The sequence below is a fragment of the Protopterus annectens genome, chromosome 16.part0, assembly GCF_019279795.1.
Source record: "Protopterus annectens isolate FY-2018-M chromosome 16.part0, PAN1.0, whole genome shotgun sequence".
Lineage (NCBI taxonomy): Eukaryota > Metazoa > Chordata > Ceratodontiformes > Protopteridae > Protopterus > Protopterus annectens.
Window position 1 is genome coordinate 197694044 of NC_056750.1, and position 24161 is coordinate 197718204.

A 24161-nucleotide genomic window follows, 5' to 3' on the forward strand; every position below is an offset into this window, starting at 1 on the left:
TAAAACCTGCTGTGCTTAGAGAAGTTCCAACAGCTGTGGCAAAGACTAGAGTGTGAGACTGACACTGCAGTATTACAAATTACAAAAGTGATGAGGGGAGGTGAAATATATTTAAATGAATAATTGAACAGACAGGAAATGAAACAGTGATCATGTGACTGATTGATGTCATTAATGTGATTAATATGTATGTAAGCATTGCTGCCTGATGGAGCATTTTTTGTAAAAGTTTTTAACTGGCATCAATAAATTTAACAGGCTCCTCACGCTTGTGGCTTCAGTGCATCATTGTTTGCAGTTAACCCTGTCACCATGCCACAGCTACATTAGAGTAAGTAAGCTCTCATAAAGTTCTTTGTTATTATTCTTTAAGTTTCAATGTTTATTCTTAAAATGTTGAACGCATTAAGGAAATCAGTGAAATAAGATAAGAAATGGTACAGCAGTATAAAGCAAAGTAGAGCTTTGAAATGTTTCACCATTTAGTAATAGATGTGGCTAAATTAAAGTATTGTGATGTAAATAAGTAAATTATATTAAGAGACGATAACAGACCAGAATGTAAGTAGTTCAGTGATTGTGAAGAAGATAAACCATTTATTTATGAATACAGATTCTTGACAGAATGTCAGAAAAATACCTGCAAAGATAAAAAAAGAGCTTCTTGCCATATTAGATAGTTGTCAGAGGTCTTAGGACTACATTCGTGGGAAAAAGTTTTACTTCATTACAGTGTATACTTAACAAGTAATTGTACAAAGTATCAACATGACAAGAGTGAATGCTGTGATCACAGCTGTATGATTTAGTTGATAAGTAGAAGCCAGATTAAAAAAAAAAAAGGCATGTAGCTGATCTTGTTCGTTGCTTACATTTTACAGGGTTTTCTTGGTGATGAACTGGAAGTTGACTAACTGAAAAGATTAGAGTTTCACCAGCATACAAAAAGTGTTCCAGTAATGCATGTGTTTTGAGAAGTAAAGAAAACCAGCTGCACTTTTCATTCAAAGGAAAGAAACTGCACGCAAGGCTCTGTGTTTAAGGCTGATAAATGAATAGTATCCAATCAGGTAAGGAATAATGTTGGCAAAAAGTAATGAGTAACACTTTTAAACTGTGATATGTACAGGAAGAGTGAATGATGTACTGTATTAGCCAAAACTGCCCATGTAAACAGAACAAAAACTCAGAATTGTATGGTAAGTAACAAACCAAGAGAAATGCATGCTTTTCTATATATTTCCGGGAAGACAACAGAATACGGTTGCAAAATACTTTTTTCAATTTGACAACTGCATGTATTTCATCTTGTTTGATTATTATTGTGTGTTTTCAGAGGTTGTAATATTAAAAGAGGCTTATTAATGCACTAAAAGCTATGTTTTCAAGACGTGCAATGCCAGATATAAATAACATCTGACAGGCATCTGCTCTGTGAAAGCAGGGAATTCTGAAGATTTTTTTTGAAGCAAATGGAAATGTTAACATGTGACCTCTGGTTCTAAGTACCTACAGTATAATGCTCAAGTTGACATGACTGCGCAGACTGTTAAAGGCCTCATGAAGAAATATTAGAGCATAAGCAGTGACTGTTACATTGCCAAACATTGCAAATGAAGATCTAGCCCAGATCACGTAGTTATGGGTCACAAATCAAACAGTAGAATTCCTACACCTAAGAATTTGGGTCACGTACAAGACAGACCGAAACCAGTTTAGACAGAATCATGGTGAAAATATAGAACGGTTCCAAAGAGACACAATTAGAAAGAGTTGTGAACCAGGTCGGACAACCGAGATCATTTACTGTTTTTAATGGGGTTGAAATGTTGCTCAGGCAAAAATCATGAGATATTTGTCCAAAAATAACTTAAGATAACTGTATTGCATACACATACTGTCTGTAATGTCATCTCACCTGAAGTAATCAAAGAAACAACCAGAGACCCATCTAAACAGATGTTCCAACTGGTCTATCCATTGGGAGAAAATAATTACATTGAAGTGCATCTTCACTGAAAACATCCTGAACATTGTTTGTTGATGTATTATCTGAAGAAGTTCCTGGTGTCTCACTATCAGGAATGCCAGTAACAAAATCCTACAAATATTTGAGGTTTGGAAGATTGCTCAGATGGCCAAACAGCTAGTAAAATATTTTCAAAGACAAAAAGTATTACATTAATCTAATCAATATGGTGTTATTATTGCTGTAAAAAAGTGTTTTTGCTTTTTACCTGATGACAGTAGAAAAGTTTTCTCAATACAGCAATAGAATTTAAAGCACTGCAAATATCTATTCAATACAAATATTATACATCAGTGTATTCCATGTTTTGTGCCATAACCAGTCTAAAAAAAGGATGAATGTAACATATATGCAAATCTTTAAGAGAGTGACATTTTAACCTCAGAATTTAGAATGCATATTGTTTGTTTACTCTAGTTTCGTTAATATGTTTTGATAAGATTTATACCTGTTTTCCTTCCACTGGCTTCATTTGTGGCCACAAGTGATTGCAAACCCACTCTACTTGCACAGTTACCGACAAACAAACAAACAGACAACAGAATAAAATTACAATGGCAATTGGTGGTAATTTGTTGAGTTTCTGCTACCTGAATATTGTCGGTCATTTCAATTTAACCTTGCTTTGCTGATCCCATACTTAATTCTTCTTATAATGATCACTTTTTGCTATTTTTCCAAACACCTACCTTAAATGAATGTTTGTAGGTATATGCGTCTGTCTTTCCATCTGTCTGCTTCAGCTTTGTAAAGAGGATGAGTTGTTCTAGGAGGAAGATATGCCGCACAATTTTTTTTCTTCCATACCAGACTGTGAAGTCATCATGATGGATCAATTGACCCTGCTCCTTAAGGTCAATCTAGAAGCAAGAAAAAAGAGATGTGGTAAACTGTATTGTTCTTTGAATTATGAACAATCTAACCTAACTGGTAGGAGAACTGGTGTAGCTGATAAGCAGTACATTCCTCTGATGGATAACAAATTTTAGATAATTCAGACTGAGGGTGCAAATTGGCTGAGAAAACCCATCCCATCAATTTGTAGATACAAAAGTGCGCACATTCTTAACAAGCCTACTGAAGAAACCTGACCTCAAAGGGCAGAGTTTGCAATTACACCATACCGAACTGTGTCGAAATCCACATCACAACATAAACGGCGAGTATAGTATATTGAACACTAATAGGCTATTAGAGAAATCACATTTCTGGGAAAACCAGAAGGAATATTGGTGCACTGATATGGTAAGAGGTTAATGTGCATTTCAAACACTTCATCAAGAAAATGATGCTGTATGGAAGAGAATCACTGTGTGATGTGAGGTAACATATCCCAATTTAATAATGCAGAATACAAATAAATGGAATAGTTATGACAAAAAAATAAACAACGTAATAGTGTCTAAGAATAATCTTACAATAAAAAAATGCAATAAATTACTATGTAATAAATCATGGAACTTCTCAATGAGGTATTAAATAGCAGCTTTAAAAGAAAAGTATGGAAGTTATCAATAGTACATAAAATGATACCCTTTTATTTATGAAAATAGTTGAAATTGTATTATTATTATTATTATTTAAAAGTTGCTCATGTTCATTACAACAGCATGGTGTTAACAACTTGCAGAGTTACACTTTATGAGGCAAACTGGACAGACAATACCTACAAATCAGAGCACTCCCCTAATCTGCATACTTTTCCTTTGCAATATAACCTACTAATTTATCAGCCAAGGGACTGCAAGGTTAAAATATTTTTTTCTGGGATGTGCAATGCAGATTTCACTTGTAAATGCCTTCTCTTCTTCTGTACACAACCCAATCATTCTACAAATATAGCTCAAGTAGATCACGCCTTTGCTGCTTGTTCCTACTGCAACTTTACAATCAGAAGGCAGGGAAGCTTCTAAGTACCTTTTACATGTGCTTCTTTCTATTTTTCTAATCACCCAATAACTGAGTTGCATACAGGGAAGTTAAAAAGGTTTGCAGAAGTCATAAAAAGGTAGCTTTAGAGCAGGCGAGGGTAACAGAATTTACAGCAATACTCTGTGATTGTACATTCTTTCCATGGAATATGGGTAATCAAAGTTAAACTGAGGAGCAATATCTTGTCAGCATGTCTCTGTCTTTCAGGAGTGGTACAGCTATCAATATCCTCCAATCTTATGGAAATCAAAGTCTAACCAACTTTACTGGAAGTAACGAAGGTAGAAATAGAGATAAAACAACTGGTGCTGTGATCTTTGGAAAAGAATAGAAGCAAATTACATAGGTAAAAATGGGAAATGTGGGATCAATACATGCAGAGGAGGAACAAGGTTTAAAAGAAGGCATGATTTGAATGAGCTATGTAATGTTTGACTGACAGTGGCTGGATATATTTAAAAGTGAGGTATAATGTTTGCAGCTACAGTTGTGTTGGCATGGTTTGTAATGTTTGCAACTGAGACTGTGTCATTATGGTTTATTTTCACTTAGATAAATATAAGATTGTTTATGTCACACGTGAACATTTAATAAAGATTTTTTTTGTTAAAAAAATATCCTCCAAGTTTAGAAAAGTTACATTTATTTTATTTATGAGATTTCTGGCATTTTGCTCAGAGCATCGACTAACTGATTTGGAGAATTGGAACATGAGTTACTGTAACTGTAAAGTACAGTTTTGTACCTACCATCAATGTAGATGTTCGAGTGTTCACCCTGCTGCAGTCATCACACTTGGGTTATCCTGCCATCAGGCGGTCCCGCAGTCGGCCCGAATTCCAAAGTATTGGTCCGGCATCGGTTGCTGTCGCTACTTCCCTGATGTCAGTGCGCCAGGGGTATATAAGTGGCATCCAACGCCATTTTCTTCAGTTTTTCTTGCCCCAGATGACAGGCGCCCCCAATAGGTAGGCAAAAAAAAAAAAAAATATATATATATATATATATATATATATATATCTATGTATATATATATATATATATATATACATATAGCTATATAAAAATAAAACAATACCCTTAGGCACAAGCAAATACACCACAGAGGTAGCATAGGATAGAGTGGTAGAGATAAGTTCAGCTAGTTCAGAGGTGATGGAGGGACGGTAACCTGGACTGCGGCAGGGTGAACACTTGAACATCTACATTTATGGTAGGTACAAAACTGTACTATGTTCATCGTGTTACCCTGCTGCAGTCATCACACTTGGGTTGAATCCCAAAGCTAAGGATGGGAGGTGGAGTCAAACAGGGTTAGAAGAAGCTAGTAAGCCCTGCAAAACTGTAGTGGCAAAACCAGCTCTAGTCTTAGAGTATAGAGGTAAGTGATAGTGCTTGGTGAAGGTGTGCACTGAACTCCAAGTAGTAGCTTCCAGAATATCCTTGGTTGGCACTCCCCTGAGAAAGGCTGCTGATGTAGCTGTAGCCCTGGTGGAGTGGAACCTAATGTTAGCAGGTACTGGTTTCCCATAATGTGTGTAGCAGAATGTTATGCAATGCCCTATCCATTTAGAAAAGGTCCGTTTTGAGATAGCTTTTCCTTGTGGTCCTGTAGCATAGGCTACAAAAAGATGGTCAGTTTTTCTGAAAGCCTTAGTTTTATCCAAGTAGTAACGTAATTGCCTGTGAATGTCCAAAGTGTGCAGGAGTTTTTCTCCTTTGTTCTGGGGATTTGGGAAGAAGGTGGACAAGTGAATGGTTTGGTTTAGGGCCACAATGGATACCACCTTTGGCATAAAGGAAGGATTAGTTCATAGAGAGACTCTGTCTTGATGAAAAATGAGGAAAGGTTCCACTGCCATTAGTGCCTGTAGCTCTGAGACTCTTCTAGCTGAGGTTATTGCTAGTAGTAGGGCAGTTTTCCATGAGAAAAATTTTAAATCAGCTGAAAAGACTGGTTCAAAGGGCGGCAATGTAAGCTTTTCCAGAACAAAGTTGAGATCCCAAGTAGGTGTTGGAGCTCACCTTGGCGGTCTTACCTTCTTAGCTCCGCTGAGGTACTGTCTTAAGAGTGGATGTGAGAATAAAGGAGGATCCGTGCTGTAATGAGCTGAAATGGCTGAGGCGTGGATGTTAATAGATGAAAAGGAAAGTCCTTTGTGTAACATCTCAGTTAAATATTGTAGAATCTGAGGGATGTTTGGATCAAGGGGATTTAGGCCTTTAGCCTGGTTCCAGGCGCAAAATCTTTTCCATTTGTCTGAATATGTTTTCCTGGTGCTGGGCCTCCTGGCCTCCAGAATGACATCCATAACTGCTTTGGATAAAGGTGTTGGCTGGTTGTTTAGGTAATTTGCCATGCAGCCAGGTTTAAAGTCTTGAGCTGGCTGTGTAGAATCTGATTGTCTCGCTGGGTGAGCAGGTGAGGAATTTGTGGCAAAATCCATGGTGGGCCGTGGGCCATGTTCCTTAAAATTGGATATCAATGCTAGCATGGCCAGTCTGGTGCAACGAGTATCATTTGTGGCCTCTCTAATCTGACTTTCAGCAGTACCTTTGCTAGAAGAGGCAGTGGAGGGAAGGCATACACTGTTAATGTTTTCCAACTGAATGAGAGGGCGTCCACTTTCCAAGCTAGTGGATGGAAGGTCCCTGTGCAAAATTTTTGAAGCTGATGGTTGTGGGGGCTTGCAAACAGATCTATGTCTGGGCGTCCCCATCTTTGAGCTATCATTGCAAATACTTGTGGGTCTAGTTTCCATTCGTGTGGATCCATGATGTTTCTGCTTAGGTAGTCTGCCAATGTGTTTTTCTTTCCTGGCAGGAATTGTGCTTGTAATTGAACCTGGTAAGACAGTGCAGTGTTCCACAAGGTCATTGCTTGCCTGCATAGAGGGTAGGAATGTGTGCCCCCTTGCTTGTTTATGTACCACATGACTGTGGTATTGTCCGTCTTTATTATTAGTTGTCCTGGGTGTAGAAGGTCCTTGAAAGCTGTTAGGGCATTCTGTACTGCTAGCATTTCTTTTTGATTGATATGCAGATGCCTCTGATCTGCAGTCCATTTGCCCTGAATGCACTGCCCTGCCATGTGTGCTCCCCAGGCATAGTCGGATGCATCTGTTGTCACAGTCTGCCTGGCTGTGGGTAAGGTGAAAGGCTGACAATTGTTGAGGTGACATGCCTGTGCCCACCATAGAAACTCCTGTTGAAAGCAGGGAATGAGTGGTATCATTGTTTCCAAGCTGTGCCTGTGCTGAGTCCATACACTTTTCAGGTACCATTGTAATTTCCTCATATGCAGTTTTGCAAATGGTATTAGTAGTATGCAAGATGCCATGAATCCCAAGGCCTGCAGAATTTTTCTTGCAGGGAGTTGGGTCTTTGTTGCCATTATTTTGAAGGAATGAAACAGCTGTCGTTGTTTGTATGGCATGAGATAAGCCATCTGGGCCGTTGTATTCAAGCTGGCACCCAGGAATATTATGTCTTGTGAGGGCACTAGTTTTGATTTTGATTTCGTTTACTGTGTACCCTAAGCAACTTAGAAGGTGTTTGACAAATGCCAGATGCTTTAAAAGAATGTCCTTGCTTTCTGCATGAATAAGGCAGTCGTCCAGGTATGGGTATATTTGAATTCCTCTTTGTCTGCAGTATGCAATTACTGGTGCCAGGCATGTTGTGAAAACACTGGGCGCAGTAGATAAGCCAAAGGGCAGTGCAGAGAATTGATAATGCGTTGAACCTGTAATGAAGCAGAGGTATCTTCTGCAATTTTGTCTGACAGGGACATGCAGGTATGCCTCCTTGAGGTCCAAAGTGACTAGCCAAGCATTCTTGCCCAGCATGGGAAGAAGCTGCTGTAGTGTTAGCATCTTGAATTTTGGTACTTGCAGATAAGTGTTCAGAATTGAAAGATCCAGAATGGGTCTCCATGCCTTGTCCTTTCTTGGGACTAGGAAGAGTCTTGAGTAAAATCCTTGTCCTTGCTCCTGTGTAGGTACCTGTTGAATGGCTGTCATGTTCATGAGAGCTGTAATTTGTTTTTGTGCCTCTGCCCATTGATTTGGTGGCAGGTTTGGCATTCCTTTGATCCTTGGTAAGGTATGAAAGTAGAATCTGTATCCTTGAGGGACAATGTTTAGAACCCATTTTTCTTTTGTGATGATGTGCCAGTTGTCTGCAAAAAATGCTAGTTTTCCTCCCAAGGGAGTTGCCACGAGAGATTTGCTTGGTAGTTTGAGGATAGAGTCATTGTGTGTCTTCTGCTCCTCCTTTCTGGGTAGCAGAACCCCATTGGCGAGGTTTGTAAGGGCCCTGTGACTGATCTCTGCCCCGTGGGCATCTGTATTTGCCCCTCTGTGATCTGTCTGAAGCTGGAAAGGACCAGTTTTTTGTTGGCCAATTTCTGCTGAAACAAGGGGGTTGTACCTGCAAAAAATCCTTGACCGTTTGCATAGACTTTGCCTTATCCTCCATTTTCTTTAAAACCTCTTCTGCTTTGACACCAAATAATACATCCTGCTGTAAAGGTGCATCCAATAATTTTGCTTTAACATGGTCTGGGAGGGTTTGTTCTTTTAACCAAGCATGTCTACGTATGACAGAGCCAGTTACAGCTGCTCTACAGGAAGCTTCCAATGAATCAAATCCGCATTGTAAAGTATGTTTGCCCACCTGTTCAGCTGCATGCAACAGATCCTGCATTTCCTTGAATTCAGGCTGTTCAGAATGTGTGCTCATTTTTTGTTTTAACGGAGACATTAGGAATTGTTGATATTTCAACATGTGAAAGTGGCAATTAAATGCTCTCATAGCCAGAGTTGCTGAGGTGTATATTTTCTTTCCCCATCTATCTAGGGCTCTGGAATCCCTTTTAGAGGGCACAGGATTTTTAGTCATAGAAGCTTTTGCTCCCTTAGGACCCTGGGAAATTGTTTCTGGGTCAGCTACAGGGTTTTTATAAAGGAATTTGTGTGAGTCAGGTACTCTGTAGTATCTGTCTGGTTTGGCTGGAGCAGGAGGTAGCGAGTCTGGATTTAAACTAGCCTCCAAATAAACATCATCCACAATATCTAAAACAGGAGAGATGGCAAGAGGTCTGTGCTGGGGTAGTAAAAGGAACTCTCGGAGCCTTTTCTTAGAATCTGAGTAGTCCTGGCCTTCCCAGGGAAATGTTCCCTCATAGTATGTAAAGTTTCCCCAAAAGAGTAGTCTTCAGGGGGAGATGCTGAGGGAATAGAGTCTTCAGCATTAGAATCTTCATAAGGTGGAAACGTGTAATCCTGTTCCTCAGATTAGGAGAGAGAAACTTGGTCAGAGGATGCATAATCCTCCTCTTGCCTTGGTCTTTTATCAGGAGGAGGGATGGGAACCCCTGATAAGGGTAATCAAATCTTCAGCCATCTTAAGCATCTGTTTCTTAGGCATGGGGGCCTTGAACTGTAGACTCATGTACAGTTTTCTTAGGTTTTAAAGGAGTGTTAAGTTTAGCAAAAGATTAATGGTGAGTGTAGTCGGTCTGAAGACACCTTCTGCAACCGAAGGTGTTTCCACTGCACCGGTGTCTAGTCCTGCTCCGGTGTCAGTAGATGGCTGCGTCGGCCTAGTAGACTCCGCTTGGGAATCCGCAGCTGTCTGGGTTTCCAGTTCTCCGGTCATCAGGGGCTGCGTAGGCACCTCACTGAAAACTGGAGAACTGGCGACAGGCCCAGCTGAGGCCTCGGGGTCTGGCTTATCCCTAGGCTGCCGGTCCTTATCCTTGCGTTTTTTATGAATGGCGGTCGTCGGCTGCTCTGATGGCATGATATAATTAAATTTCATACCAAAGTAATGCCGTGCGAAGTCAAAATGGCGTTTGATAGTTCGTTTATTAAACCTAGTGCAAAACCGACAACCTGTGACATCGTGGTCTGGGCCTAGGCAAGGAATACAAAAGGAGTGGAAGTCCTTATGAGGTATTTGCTTCCAACAAGAAATGCAATTGTTAACTTTTTCTGACATCGGACTGAGGCAAGAAAATGTTCCCCAACAGGGTACTTAGCTTTATTGAAGACTTTGGACTGAAATTCATAACGAAAATCTCAGGTGTCGGCCGACCGGCACTTGCGAACTGCTTCTGCTTCAGGCACCGCGCGGCAAGAAAGACAGAAGAAAATGGAGTTGGATGCCACTTATATACCCCTGGCGCACTGAAGTCAGGGAAGAAGCGACAGCAACTGACGTCGGACCAAGACTTTGGAATTTGGGCCGACTGCGGGACCGCCTGACGGCAGGATAACCCAAGTGTGATGACTGCAGCAGGGTAACACAATGAACATCTGAAACATCTTGCAACAAAATTGGTTGCCCCATGGAACATGTGGAAACATCTGTTTACTTGTTTTCATATGTACTACTTTAGTGTAGTACTGTGGTTACAGAACTGAAAGTATCATAGTTATAAGTTGCACCAAAAGGTTGTCATGGCCCTATACACGATTTTCTTTTCCTTTATACTGATGTTAAATAATATATCTTGTTGATACCAGTTGGATTGACTAATAATCTGTTGAAGTGTGTTCCCTAAACTATATCCAAAGATTCTTTTCTCAGGTATTGGAGTTTGGATAGCAGCAGTGGTCGTTCTTACAGATACAGTTACCATATATGTCTACCATAGAAGTTCCATTTTTATATCTTCTGGAACTGGAATTAGCATGTCTAATGGGTTTACATATCGGTTTTAAAGATTTCTAAAATGCCACTATCCTTTTCTTAGGTGCAACTTTGGATCAGGAGGCAGGAGAATATAAATGTATCCCAGTGCTCTTAGAAACTGTTTAGTTATGATGGTTTTATGCTGAACAAATGGCAAGAGGACTAAATGGCCATTTGTCTTCTTGTCCTGAACTGAAAATGGTTCCAACAGTACTGAATTTATGACTATCCGCAGAAACACGAGGAAAGCTGAATGTAGTAAAAAGAGCACTCTTTACAGTTTATTGTTATTACCACATATTGGAACAATGCACTGTTTTGATTCTAGGACTGGATCAATAATTCTTTTGTTTTGTCACTATGAAATGCTCATCTACATAGGGGACAGTGGTTATGTTTTGCTTTCTTAAACATAGAAACATGGGAGTTAAACATTTGGTAAATATCCTGTAGGCTGTAGATAGCCCAAAATGTCAGAAATAAAAATAAAAGGGATGGCATGCTGCCGTGAATCTTTTTTCTCTGGTACCATCTTGGTGAAGAATGAAGCCATGTATCTTTCACACTTAAAGTAATCCTGCAAGAACTACCCAGAATTAATTTACATTTATGAATTTGCCTAGTTCTGGTATAAAACTGACATTGACCTTTTTTCTTTTATGGAATTAAGAACAATTTGTAGTAAAAAAAAACTTTAGCTCTTTGACTGCAGGGTTCCCTCTGAATTGTTTTCTTTTATAATAATTGATATATATATATATATATATATATATATATATATATATATATATATATATATGGGTCTACCTGAGAAGAACGAAAGCTGAAAACACTGACAACGAGAAGACTGACACCGGAAGACCAGCAACGTAAATAATCGACAGTTCAGAATCCCGACGCTAAAAACACCAACATGTGAAATGAGCATGACTGTGTAAGTATGAGATAGTGATGGACTTTAGGGTTAGGGTGCGGGTAAGGTAGGTGTGCGTTAGTGACGGACTTTAGGGTTAGGGTGCGGGTAAGGTAAGTGTGGGATACTGACGGACTTTAGGGTTAGGGTGCAGGTAAGATAAGTGTGCGATAGTGACGGACCTTAGGGTTAGGGTTTGGGTTAAGGTTAGTGCATAGATAGTTGTGTATGTAAGGTTTAGTGTAGGTTTGTAAGGTTTTTGGTGTGCTTGTGTTGTGTGTGTGTATTTCGGAAACGGATTTGTTTTGTTGATTTGGGATTGTGATTTGTCTGGCATGTGAACTTTTGTGTTTTTCAACTTTCGGTGATGTGGTATCGGTGATCTCGTTGTCGGTGTTTTCGCTTGTCGGTGTTATGAGTTAGATCCAGATATATATATATATATATATATATATATATATATATATATATATATATATACACATACACACACACACACACACACACACACACACACATTATTTGCATTATTTACAAATTTTTGCAATCTCCATCCTATTTATATCGAACGGTAACCAAATATATTTTGAAATGACCAAGGTGTAATCCCCTCTGTGTGCTACTCCTTACCTGAAAGGTTTGCAGCGCTAGAAGGACACCAACTTGTTGAAGAATTAAACAGGAAGCTAAACTGTCCTATCCCTCCATATTTTGAAACGACCAAGGTTATTATCTAAGCTCATTGTCTTTAACTATTTTTTAGCAAGCCCTGGGTCTATAGCACTGTGAGGTGTTCCCTGCATTTTATTTTACAAACGGTGGCTAACTGGAAAGCTAATCCTCGTGGTCACAAACAAGTATATTTTCCATTCGCCATCCTTTATTTCCTGCAAACTACAGTGTAACGCTAAAGAACACACTGATATACTCAAACTAACACTAAAGAACACACTGGTGTATATAAATAAATGCTTTAAAACAGCTATACTTACAGGCTGGTTGAATCCTGTAGCCCGTTTTAGTTTATCACTTCCCTAATCCCTCCTCTTCTTACTACACAAGGGAGGTTATTTATCCCCCTCTGACACCGCCATTTTTTAAATGCCCCAGTGCTTCTGGACCCAGAAGGCTGCCCTGTAATGTGGTATGTTATTATTTGTTTTTAAAGGGAATTATTTTTCACCTAAAATACAAGATAAAGTGCTGTTTACATTCTTTGTATTTAAAGCAGTGAAACTGAATATCTGCTCTCTGACTCATCATTTTGCTGGTTACCCATGTGTTTACCCTCACTAATACGAACAACGTATAGGGTCTGGTAGCGTTAGATATTCTGAAACTTTTAAGTGCTGAACTAATCTGATGTTTAGCAAGGCTTACCACTGAACTGATTGAGGTATCTATATGCCATCTTTTGGGGAAACTATTTTCTGTTAAATAACACTAACTAAGTGCGTTGCTATTAATGGGTTTATTGCTGATTTGCTGGTGACACATTTAAGCTAACTATTGAGTTAAATACCATATCAGACACAAAAAACACTGGGATAAGCAGTGAATTGGCTGTCGCTAACACTAATGATTGTAAACTGTTGTACTACTTAAATCAAATGTATACGTTTTCTTGTCCAAGTATTGTGTTTACTGTACTACCTTAAGAATTGTTAGCAGGAATAACCCTAGTAAACCAGTGTGCTAACAATTTATCCTTCACCAGGTGTAATCCCCTCTGTATGCTACTCCTTACCTGAAAGGCATGCTACACTAGAAGGACACCAAGTTGTTGAAGAATTAAATCAGAAGCTAAACTGTCCTATCCCTCCATATTTTGAAATGACTAAGGTTATTATCTAAGCTCATTGTCTATAACTATTTTTAAGCAAGCCCTAGGTCTATGGCACTGTGAGGTGTTCCCTGCATTTTATTAATGAAAGCCATATTCTTCTAAAACCTTTACAGTCTAACAAATGTTGTCTAAATGGAAAGCTAAACCTCGTGGTCACAAACAAGTATATTTTCCATCAAAAAGCTGCAGATGCCATAGCATACCCCATCTCTATCCTGATCAATAGGACCTTAACAGATAGTGCTATCCCCTTCATCTGGAAAATATCCCATGTTATCCCAGTCCACAAAGGGGGAAGCTGAACCGAAATGTCCAATTATACACCCATATCCATTTTTTCACCACAAGCCAAAATAATGGAGAAGTGCATCCATAAGCAACTTATGCACTATCTCATTCAGAACAACCTGTTGGCAAACTCTCAGCATGGCTTTAGGCCACATCACAGCACCACATCTGCCCTCCTTTCCTTCACCAATGTTATAAACCAAAATTGAATGATAATACGCTATCCTCAACCCTCTTTCTAGACCTCTCAAAGGCCTTTGATATTGTCAATCACCAACTACTCATCCACTCTCTGAAAGCCATTTCCCTGGACAACCATGCTATTCAGTGGTTCTCATCCTATCTGAGTGTAAGAAAACAAGCTGCATTATGGCAGGACAAATTGTCCACCTTGCTTCCTCTCACCCTTGGTGTACCTCAGGGCTCTATTTAGGTCTTCTACTCTTTTCTATCTTCATCAATAACCTTCACACTGTCATCCCTGAAGCAACTTGCATCGAATATACAATTTCCACCGTGATCTGCTCGACCTCCTCCCCATCAGACCTGCAAATCGTAACCCAGAATACATTTAACACAGTTGAAAATTGGCTCCCTAATCACCGCCTGCTCTTAAATCCCAGCAAAACTAAACTACTACTCTTCACCCCCACCAGTAGGTCCATCCCACTTTCCTTCTCCGTAACATCCAACAATGGTAGCTCTATTTCCCCAGATGTCTACACTAAGCTCTTAGGGGTTACAGTAGATAACATCTCAAATTTGATTTGCATGTCAATAAGACTATCAAAACTATTAATCAGAAGCTTGGCTCACTATATAAAAATAAACCTTTCCTAACCCCATTAGCAAGGACCGCTATTGCCCGCTCTCACCTGCTTTCTACCCTCCTATATGCTTATCCTATACTCTCCAATTTGAACAAAACTGAAATCAGCAAACTTTCACGCTGCTACAACCATACTGCCAGATTTGCCACTAACTCTACATACAGGACATATCACTGTCAAAACCTCAATCTCATAGGATGACTAGAGTTGCCTAACTTACTCACTTTAATCAGCTCATAGTAGCGCACAAAATTCTCAATCACCCTGAAAATACTCCTGCTCTCAAAAACATTATAAAACCCTATAGCAACCCCAGGCCGTTATGCTCATCCAACAAACTGCTGGTCCAAACACATAAAACCATCAACTTGGCTGGAGACTCCCTGTTTGCCAACTTCGCTGGCAAAACTTGGAATTCATTCCCAGCTAACCTTACTCTTGAACCCTCTCTAAATCTCTTTAAAAAAAGCCTTAAACATTACTTTAAAATGCACTGGCTTTGTCCCTGCACCAACCCTGATTAACTCCATATCTACCTTCTAGTTTAATTAGTACTGTATGCATTTTTGCTAATAACTGTACGCCGTTACCTATTTTAGCTTTGTATAATATGAAACACTGTGAACCTTGTTGTGTCCCTTCTTGAGGGCTACACTGAACTTACTCTGTACATAACCTGTAAATATGATTGTTATGTTAGCTGTAAGCTGGTCTCTTAATGTGTTATGTTTATATGTGTAAATGGAGTTTTTCTCCCCAGGCCTCCGCTGAAAATGGACATGTATCCAGTCAGACTATCCCAGTCAACAAATGTAAAATAAAATAAATAAATATAATTTTTCAATGTTATCATCAGTAATGCAGCACAAGTTCCTTAATTTTCAGCTATCCTTCCCAATGCTTTTTCTACAATCATTTTTTTTATTTTTGCAAGCACATTACTATCCCTTCTGTTTTTGTCATACACTAGTCTTTCCTACTTTCATTTCCACAATAAAATTGTAACAAATATTTTAACTCACTCCTATTTCCTTCCTTTTTACTATTTAACATACAGTATTATTTCCTTATTCATTTCTTGAAACTGTCCCAACTGTATACATTTTTAAACTTTTTCCAAAAAGACTTATTAGTTTTATAGTATATAAAAAAAAATGCTTTGCTGTTTCCTTTATCTTTCAATTAGAAATATTATTTCTTTTATTGCTTTACATTTCATACGTCCATTAACAGGTCGCTTATCTAAAAATATTCTCCACAAAGTCCCCAGCTTCATAGACGTCTTCAAATATTTTCATTGTTTGTTTTTTTTTTTTGCATTTCCAATATCATTTGAAAAATCACTTCATGCATGTACAAGAAAACAAATTGTGCATAATGTTTCATACCACTCATCCTTTTTTTACTACATTCATAATTTTTTCATTTCCATAGCTATATTTTATTTGCATCGTCACTTATTTCTCTAATCTCTTTTTCATTTCTTCTTTTCCTTTGTACTTGTTTTCGTATTTCTTCATACGTGTTATTTAACAATGTTCTCATTTTCAGGCAATTTTAAGCTCAGCTAATTTCCCTGAAAGATGAAAATCAAACAATGTACCTTGTGTCTGTGAGGTTTATTCATTTCTTTTTCATTTTTTCCCCATTTTTTGGTTTTGCTTTACTCTTTATATAACCACTCAACTTCCCCTTCCTTGTTTTTCACACTATTTATAACTCAAAACAGATGCACTTATGCTAAAAAATAGGATTCTTCAGACCTAACCCCCTTCTTCTTGTTTATTCCATATTATTCCTCTTATAATAGGATTCCATACTGGACCCCATATATAACAGAAAAATATTTCTAGCAATTCCTTTTCCATTTTTCTGGAAACATATAAACTCCCCCAACCTAAGCAAGCTTCCCTAGGATGTATGCATTTAATACATACACCTTTTAGTATATCACACGTCAAAACCTCTCCACCATGCATATCATTTTTATTTCTTCCAGTTTCACTTTCCACTGATTCAGTATGCTTTCATATTCTCCATACTTAACCACTAACATATTCTTTACCTTTCTGTTATAATAAATTCCATTAATCTTTTTTATTTCACCAAACCCCTTACTTTTCCCCCTTTATTCAATAGCTGCATTTTAATAATTTTTCAATTCTTATAATACTTTCATTCATCCATCCTCTATTTTTTGTTACAATAAATAAATCATCTGCATAAGATAGACATGCGAATATCTCAATTTCCTTTCTGATCTTCCAACATATTTAATTCATTTCTGACATTAAAGTTTGACTAATTGAAACACACATACTTAAGGGAAACCCCTGCTTAACTCCCATTCTTACCCTGACCTATTTTCTTGTACATCCATTTTCCAATACTTTCAGCCATGAATTTTCATAACAAGTTTTTATAACATTCATTATTTGTTTATTTATTCAATATGCTTCCAAACTTTCACACACTGCTTTATGATTTATCTTATCAAATGTCTTTTCTACATCACACATAACCAATCTTACCTCATTTTTTTCTGTCAAGATCATACTTATTTTCTTTACTATCATTAAAATTTCCTTCAAGTCTCTCCCTTTTTATTTCTTCTTCCACAGCGGATTACCTGTCCGCTTATGATTGTCAGTGGAGTTTTACGGTGTCAAGTTGCCAGCCTGGCGCCCTACCTTCCACAGAAGGCACAGACACGCACACACTCACACCTAGGACCAATTTAGAGTGTCCAATCCACCTACAGCATGTCTTTGGGATGTGGGAGGAAACCGGAGCACCCAGAGGAAACCCACGTGACCACAGGAAGGACATGCAGACTCCGCACAGAAGGCACCCCAGCCAAGGATCGAACCGGAGAACCTCTTGCTGTGAGGCAGCTACACTAACCGCTGCACCACCGTGGCCACCCTTCTCTCCCTTTTTATTTATTTATTTAAAATTTTTTACCAGAAAAGTCCGACTGGGACAGAGCCCATTTTTCAGCAGAGGCCCAGGGAGAAACGCTCCAGATGCATGTCTTTGAAATGTGTGAGTAAACCAGAGTACCAGGAGGAAACCCATGTGAATGCAGGGAGGACATTCAGATTCTGCACAGAAGGCATGTCAGCTGAAAATTGAACTGGATAACCTCTTGCTGTGAGGTGACAATGCTAACTGCTGCACCACTGCACTGCCCAAACACCAAACACACAATTTCCTAATACTTCATTCAGCACATTTGCATATTTTTTGTATTATTCTCATGAAAAATTTAAAATCAGTATTTCCTAAAGTTATAGATGTCCAATTTATTATATAGTTTCTTTCATCTTTTGTCCATATAAACTGTATCATCCCACTACATACTTCTTTCTGCAATATTTCTTTATCTAACCATTTATTTAATACTTTACTTACTTTAGGAAAAAAACACATTTCTTCCATCTCCATTGACTTTTAAAACTTACAACTTAGTCCGTTTAATCCTGGTGCTGACTATTTTCTCTATTCTTTTATTACTTCTTGCATTTATTCCATATTAATCTCATTTTCCTGTCATGCCTTGGTGCCTTCAGATATTTTAACACATCATTCTTGTTTCTCAAATTCTTCCTTTTCATACGTTTTATCTACAGATCTTTCCACTACTTCCATTATTTATTTTTGTTTATATCTTACACCATCATCTTCATCAAAAATCTAGAAATCATTAAAACCTTCAAAGGTGTACCTAAAAATCTATTCTGAAACATCTCTTTACTGACTCTACCTGCAACTGTTACCATGACAATGTTTAGGTAACATATCTTCCATATCATGAGCAATAAAATGCATTTAAGAAACTTTTCTCTTCCTCAATGTGGCATCTACTATGTATATATTTTCAATCCATACAATAGTTTACTTATTATATGTATGATTGCAATCAGCAGGTTGTAGCATGTTACAGATCCCCTGCCATGCCCCAGGACGCCCACTCAATCTTTCTCAGTATACTGGATAATATTAAGATACAGCCCAATACTCTAATTTTGGGAGATTTCAACTACCCCTCCATCAGCCTGTTAAACTACTTATGTACTAACTAATTTGCCCAACATTTTCTGGAATTCATCAATTCCAACACCCTGGGCCAGCTTGTCCATACCCCTACCAGGAGTAGTAACATCCTGGACCTGGTCATTACCAATATGGGTAATAGATGCTCCATGCCAGAGGTCAACTCCTCGCTGGTCAGGTCTGACCACAAGCTAATTACCCTAGACATCCATATCCTGCCCCCCCCCATTAAGGAAACCACTGTAAAAAACTTCTCCAAAGCTAACTTCATGCTTCTCAAGTCAGAAGTGGAAAACTTCATTAAACCCACACAGATGGAAAATCGTGGCACGACTGCTGAATCATATACAAATGCACTGTATAAGCACATACAAGAGTGCATGGACTGTGCCATCCCCAAAAGAACCAAGATGCTATCATCCAGGAAAAAGGAAGCCAATCTGGTGGTCCCCTGCCATAAACAAGCTCTACAACAGAAGGAAGAAACTGTTGCAGAAAAGAGTAAAATCCCATGACTGCAGGAACTCCCTGGTCAGCCTCAGCAAGAAGCTGAGATCCCTCATAACATTCTCCAAAGCTAGTTATGAAAATAAAATTGCCTTGGATTCTAAAGACAACCACAAAGCCTTCTACAGCTATGTCAAGAATCTCAATGGCAACACTCAGATCTGCTCTGAACTACATCACAATGGCACTACATTTACCGAACCAACTGATATTGCCAACATCCTGGCAGACAGGTTCAGTGCTAACTTCACCCCCCTCTCAACCCCCAAAGGGCCCATCCCCATACTGGATTATTGCAAACCCCCTGAAATCACGGCCACACAGGTGAAGACTGCATTCTCCAAAGTCAAGAACACAGCATCTAGGGGACCAGACAACATCCCAGGCTGTGTTCTGCACGAACTACAGAACGAACTGGCAACCCACTTAAGTACCATGTTCAACCATAGCCTCACTTCAGGGTTTGTCCCTAAGGAGTGGCACACAGTGACAGTTATCCCACTCCACAAAGGAGGTGCCACCACAGACCCTAGGAGCTACTGTCCCATAGTCTGACAAGCCTGGTCTGCAAGGCCATGGAACGCATCATCCTAGAGCTTATAAACAAAGACATAGTTAACCTCCAAACTCTGGACCCCACTCAGTTTGGGTTTGTAAAGGGTAGATCATGCCTTCTAAACCTGAGTGACTTCTTAGAAGCAGTCACTAAAGCTGTAGACAAGGGTAAGGTAGTGCACACTGCCTATCTTGACCTCACCAAGGCTTTTGACACCATCCCCCATTCTAGTATTATAGGTAAACTCACTGGACTAGGAATAAATCCCTGTGTCACAAGATGGGGGGGGGGCAAGCTGGCTCACTGACAGAACCCACACAGTGAAAGTAGCCGACTCCAAATCCGACTTCAGACCAGTGACAAGCGAAGTACCACAGGGTTCGGTCCTGGGTCCTCTCCTGTTCGGTATCTATTTCTCTGAAGTCCAGGCAAATACAGCTGGTCCCTGGCTAATGAAATTTGCAGATGACTGCAAACTAGGAGCCATAATCGATTCACCTAAGGATGTGGACATTCTACAAAGAGGCCTCACTGAGACTGATGCTTGGTATCAAAGTCATGGCCTAAAGCTGAATGCCATGAAGCGCATTGTCATCACTTTTGGGAAAAATACCGTACTCATGAACTACCACATAGGAGGTAGCCTACTAAACACCAAAAGTGTGATAAGAGACCTTGTGACACAGGTGGATAGTAGTCTCTTCTTTGATAATCAAGTCGCTACAGTAGTCAGGAAATCCTTCTACATGTCACACCTCACCAAAAAGGGGTTCTCCTCCAAAAAAAATGGGTCATCGTTCCTCTCTACTCATCCGTTATTAGACCCATCATACAGTACAAAGCCCCGTTTGGCATGTATCTTGCAAGACATCTGCAACAGCTGGAAAGTTCACACAAATACCTCACTAAGAGGATTACCGGCCTCAAACAGATGCCATACGCTGACCGTCTCAAAAAACTCTAGCTCTACTCTGTCGCATATCGCCTACTCCGAGATGACTTCTGCCTAATGTACAAAGCCATGTCTAACCCAGACCTGATGGACATGCTACACTTAAAGAAATCCCAATCTCTTCAAGCCACACGTTCCAGGGACCTAAACCTTGTCACCACAATAAACAGAACATGCTGGAGGGATAGAGTCCTGTCCCAGAGACTTTTCCTGCTCTGGAATAGGCTGCCCATTCATGTCAAGCAAAGCTCCTCATTAGTCCTCTTTAAGAGAAATCTTGACAATTGGATGGGTAATAGGAAATTCACCCCGGGAATCACTGCTGTGGCTTTGCTTGACAGGGGCAGAGGAAAATAATTTTCTTGGGTGGTGAAAGCCAGGGAACTCATTTGGCTAGGCTTGTATAGGCCCTAGGGCCGATAGCCTAGTATTTACCTATGAACCTATGTACTTTATAGCATAACTTAGCTTGCATTTTATATAAATTTTCATTTCTCAAAGGGCTCTGACTGGATCTCTTAATCTTACCCTATCTGCATTAAATCTGACTGGATCTCTTAATCTTACCCTATCTGCATTAAATCTTCCCATTATGTTCTGAATTTTGCTATGTATTAATTTTATATGCAATACTGGTGATCGCTCAGGTTATGGCTGAAAAGGGTCAGTAGACCAATCAATTTACCCACTAAATAAATGGTAAGTAAATAATGCATCCATTCTTTCTTCATTTACTCTTTCTTGTATCCCTAAATAAGGTAATACCTCATCTTTCTCAGCTTTTAAGAAAAAAATATTTCCCTAAATAACAGAGTTTTAACTCTCTCTGTTTTTGTCTTACAACTTTTTTTCTCTCTCTCTTAATCTGTTTCCATTATTCTCAGTTCTGACTTGAAGTTCTTCCATTATTTATTTTTATTCCCAATTCTGTTTTCTACCATAAAAAAAACTTTCTTATACTTTTCTTTAAACACTATCCACTATAATGACCAATTTTCATAAAATTTCTTCATTGTATAAGTTCTTCCTATAATTTCTTACTCTCCAGCTTCATTTCTTTGTCTTACTACATTCACATGTTAAACTTTGTCTTTATTTTCCTTCTTTTACATCTCTTTTATTCTTACATATTCTTTCCCCTTATATAATCAGAAAACACAACAATTTCTATACTTCTTTGTATTTTATTTTCATTCCATTAGCACATATTACATAATTTGACCACCAAGTTTAATGAATACTAATAAGAATAAAAAGATCCGTGACTCGATAAAACCACAGCTTTATTGTAAATGTAGAATCACTGACTTAGCGCTTTCACCCATAAAACATTGGGCTTCTTCAGAGTCAGTTACACTTAAAAAAATCAGGACTTTTATAGTCCTAAACAGGCAATCAGCCAATATAAAAAAGACTATGCCTGTAAAATGCTAAGTGCTATTAAATGATGCGGAAACTTATGAGAGGGTTTCTAGGTTTGATGCACATAGGGCCTCTGCCAAAATTGATTGGCAGTTATATGAATTTATGTGTGATGGGATAATTTTTAATGACAAGTTTAAATATCTTACAGTGGAGAACCCCATTATTTGCTCTATTTTTGGTACTCCCACAATTCATAAAAATGTAAATTTTCCACCATTTAGGCCCACTGTAGCAGCTAAAGGCTCCAAAACGGAACCACTAGCATCATATATAGACATCACTTGTAAAAATGTATTGAACAATGTTCCACACATTTTAAGGGACTCTTGGCATTGCCTTGATAATATCAGGAATTTAAATTGTGGTGACGACTTTTGGTTTGTGACTATAGATGTAGTCAACTTATTTTCGGTGATCCCCCACCACACTGGAATTGATAGCTTTAACAACAGTCTGGCTAAGTACAGTGATTTACTCCATGTAAAAAGAGGCTTGCTTGTGGATTTGTTAGAATTGGTATTATCCAATAATTTCATCTTGTTTGATGGGGAGTACTACAAGCAGACGAACGGGGTTGCGATGTGTGCCAGATGTGCACCCATCTATGCTAACCTGGTGTTGGCAGAATGGGAACAGCAACACATGTTTAATTCTGTCTATATGTCAATGATTATGACATACTTAAGGTACCTGGATGACATACTGATTCTGTGGAAGGGCTCAATACAAGAGTTGGAAGATTTTATTGGTTATTTGAGTAACACAACCACTTTTTTTAAAATTTACAAGTCACACGGACAGAGATAGGATTGAATTTTTAGATATTTTTTTGTACAAAGAGAATGGCCATATACATTCGTACATTTACTGTAAAAAAACATACAGTAACTCTTTTTTACATTATGAGAGTTGCCACCCTCAGTTTCAAAAGAAAAATGTTGGGAAGGGTCAAATGATTTGATTGTCAAGGCTTATTAGTCAGGATGACTGTTTTAAATTTGAACTGCTGAAGCTTATTGACATGTTCATAAATAGAAGGTATCCAATGGATTTACTGACTAAGTTAACTAAGGATGTCGAAATGAGAAGACGCAGTAATTTTAGATCTATTCTCTCGGATTCAAGTAGAAGTATTGATTCATTAATACACTTACTACTAACAACTCTATGGCAATGGTGCTGGATTATAATGATTCAGGTATGAAAATTAAGAACATTATCCAGACAGTATGGGACAGTGTATTTCCTTCAGACTTAAAAGAAGTATTAGGTCCAAGCCCAAGATTCATTAACAGTATGGGTTCCAACTTGAAAGAGCTGTTGGAAAGAGGTGTAGGGACAACTAATAGTAACATCTCATGGATGGGTAAGTGTGGTACATGCAGTATTTGCAAGTTTATTAATGACGGACCTTATGTACATATAGACAGTTACAAAAAAACACTAAACTGCACAGGGTACTGTAATTGCAATACTAACATGCTAGTATATGTAGCCACCTGTCTATCATGTCTGGCATTTTACGTAGGAATGACCACACGTAAATTAAAGCTACGTATTTTGGAACATAACAAAGACATAAAAAACAAGAAGCCTACAAGTGCTTTATTTAACCACAGTAAGACATGTGGCAACTACAAAAAGTTTATATTTTTGTCATTGACAGGGTGCCCAAAAAAGACATGGGATGTGATGTTAAAACCTTACTAGAGATGAGAGAATGTCTATGGCAGTTGTGCTTGGATGCAACAAAAACACCAGGCATTAATGAAAACATTTCTATTGCAAGTGTTTTGAAACACAAATCCCAGTTTATTTAACAGATGATTATATGTTTAACTTTCCTTGGACAAAGCACTCACGAAAAGGGGTTTACATGAAACAGTTTATTATAACCATTTTTTTCTGTTTCAGGATGTAAATTTATCACAGTATTTCTTGTGTTGTCTTTTTCCTTTGCAGCAGGGGCTAGGTTAAATGATTAATTGGATAATTAATTTTAATGGATGTTTTTTTATATTGGCTGATTGCCTGTTTAGGACTATAAAAGTCCTGATTGTTTTGAGTGTAACTGACTCTGAAGAAGCCCAGTGCTATGGGTGAAAGCGCTAAGTCAGTGATTCTACAT

General features: G+C 38.6%; 1 protein-coding gene across 1 annotated transcript in view; it reads right to left on the reverse strand.

Annotated features, from left to right (window-relative positions):
* The window catches only part of LOC122790866 (rho guanine nucleotide exchange factor 40-like), a 1619416-nt gene that overhangs the window by 125878 nt on the left and 1469377 nt on the right, over positions 1–24161 (reverse strand). Inside the window, exon 18 of the mRNA XM_044058526.1 lies at positions 2719–2889. Coding sequence (XP_043914461.1) covers positions 2719–2889 — 171 coding nt within the window. The remainder of the gene's footprint in view (positions 1–2718; positions 2890–24161) is intronic.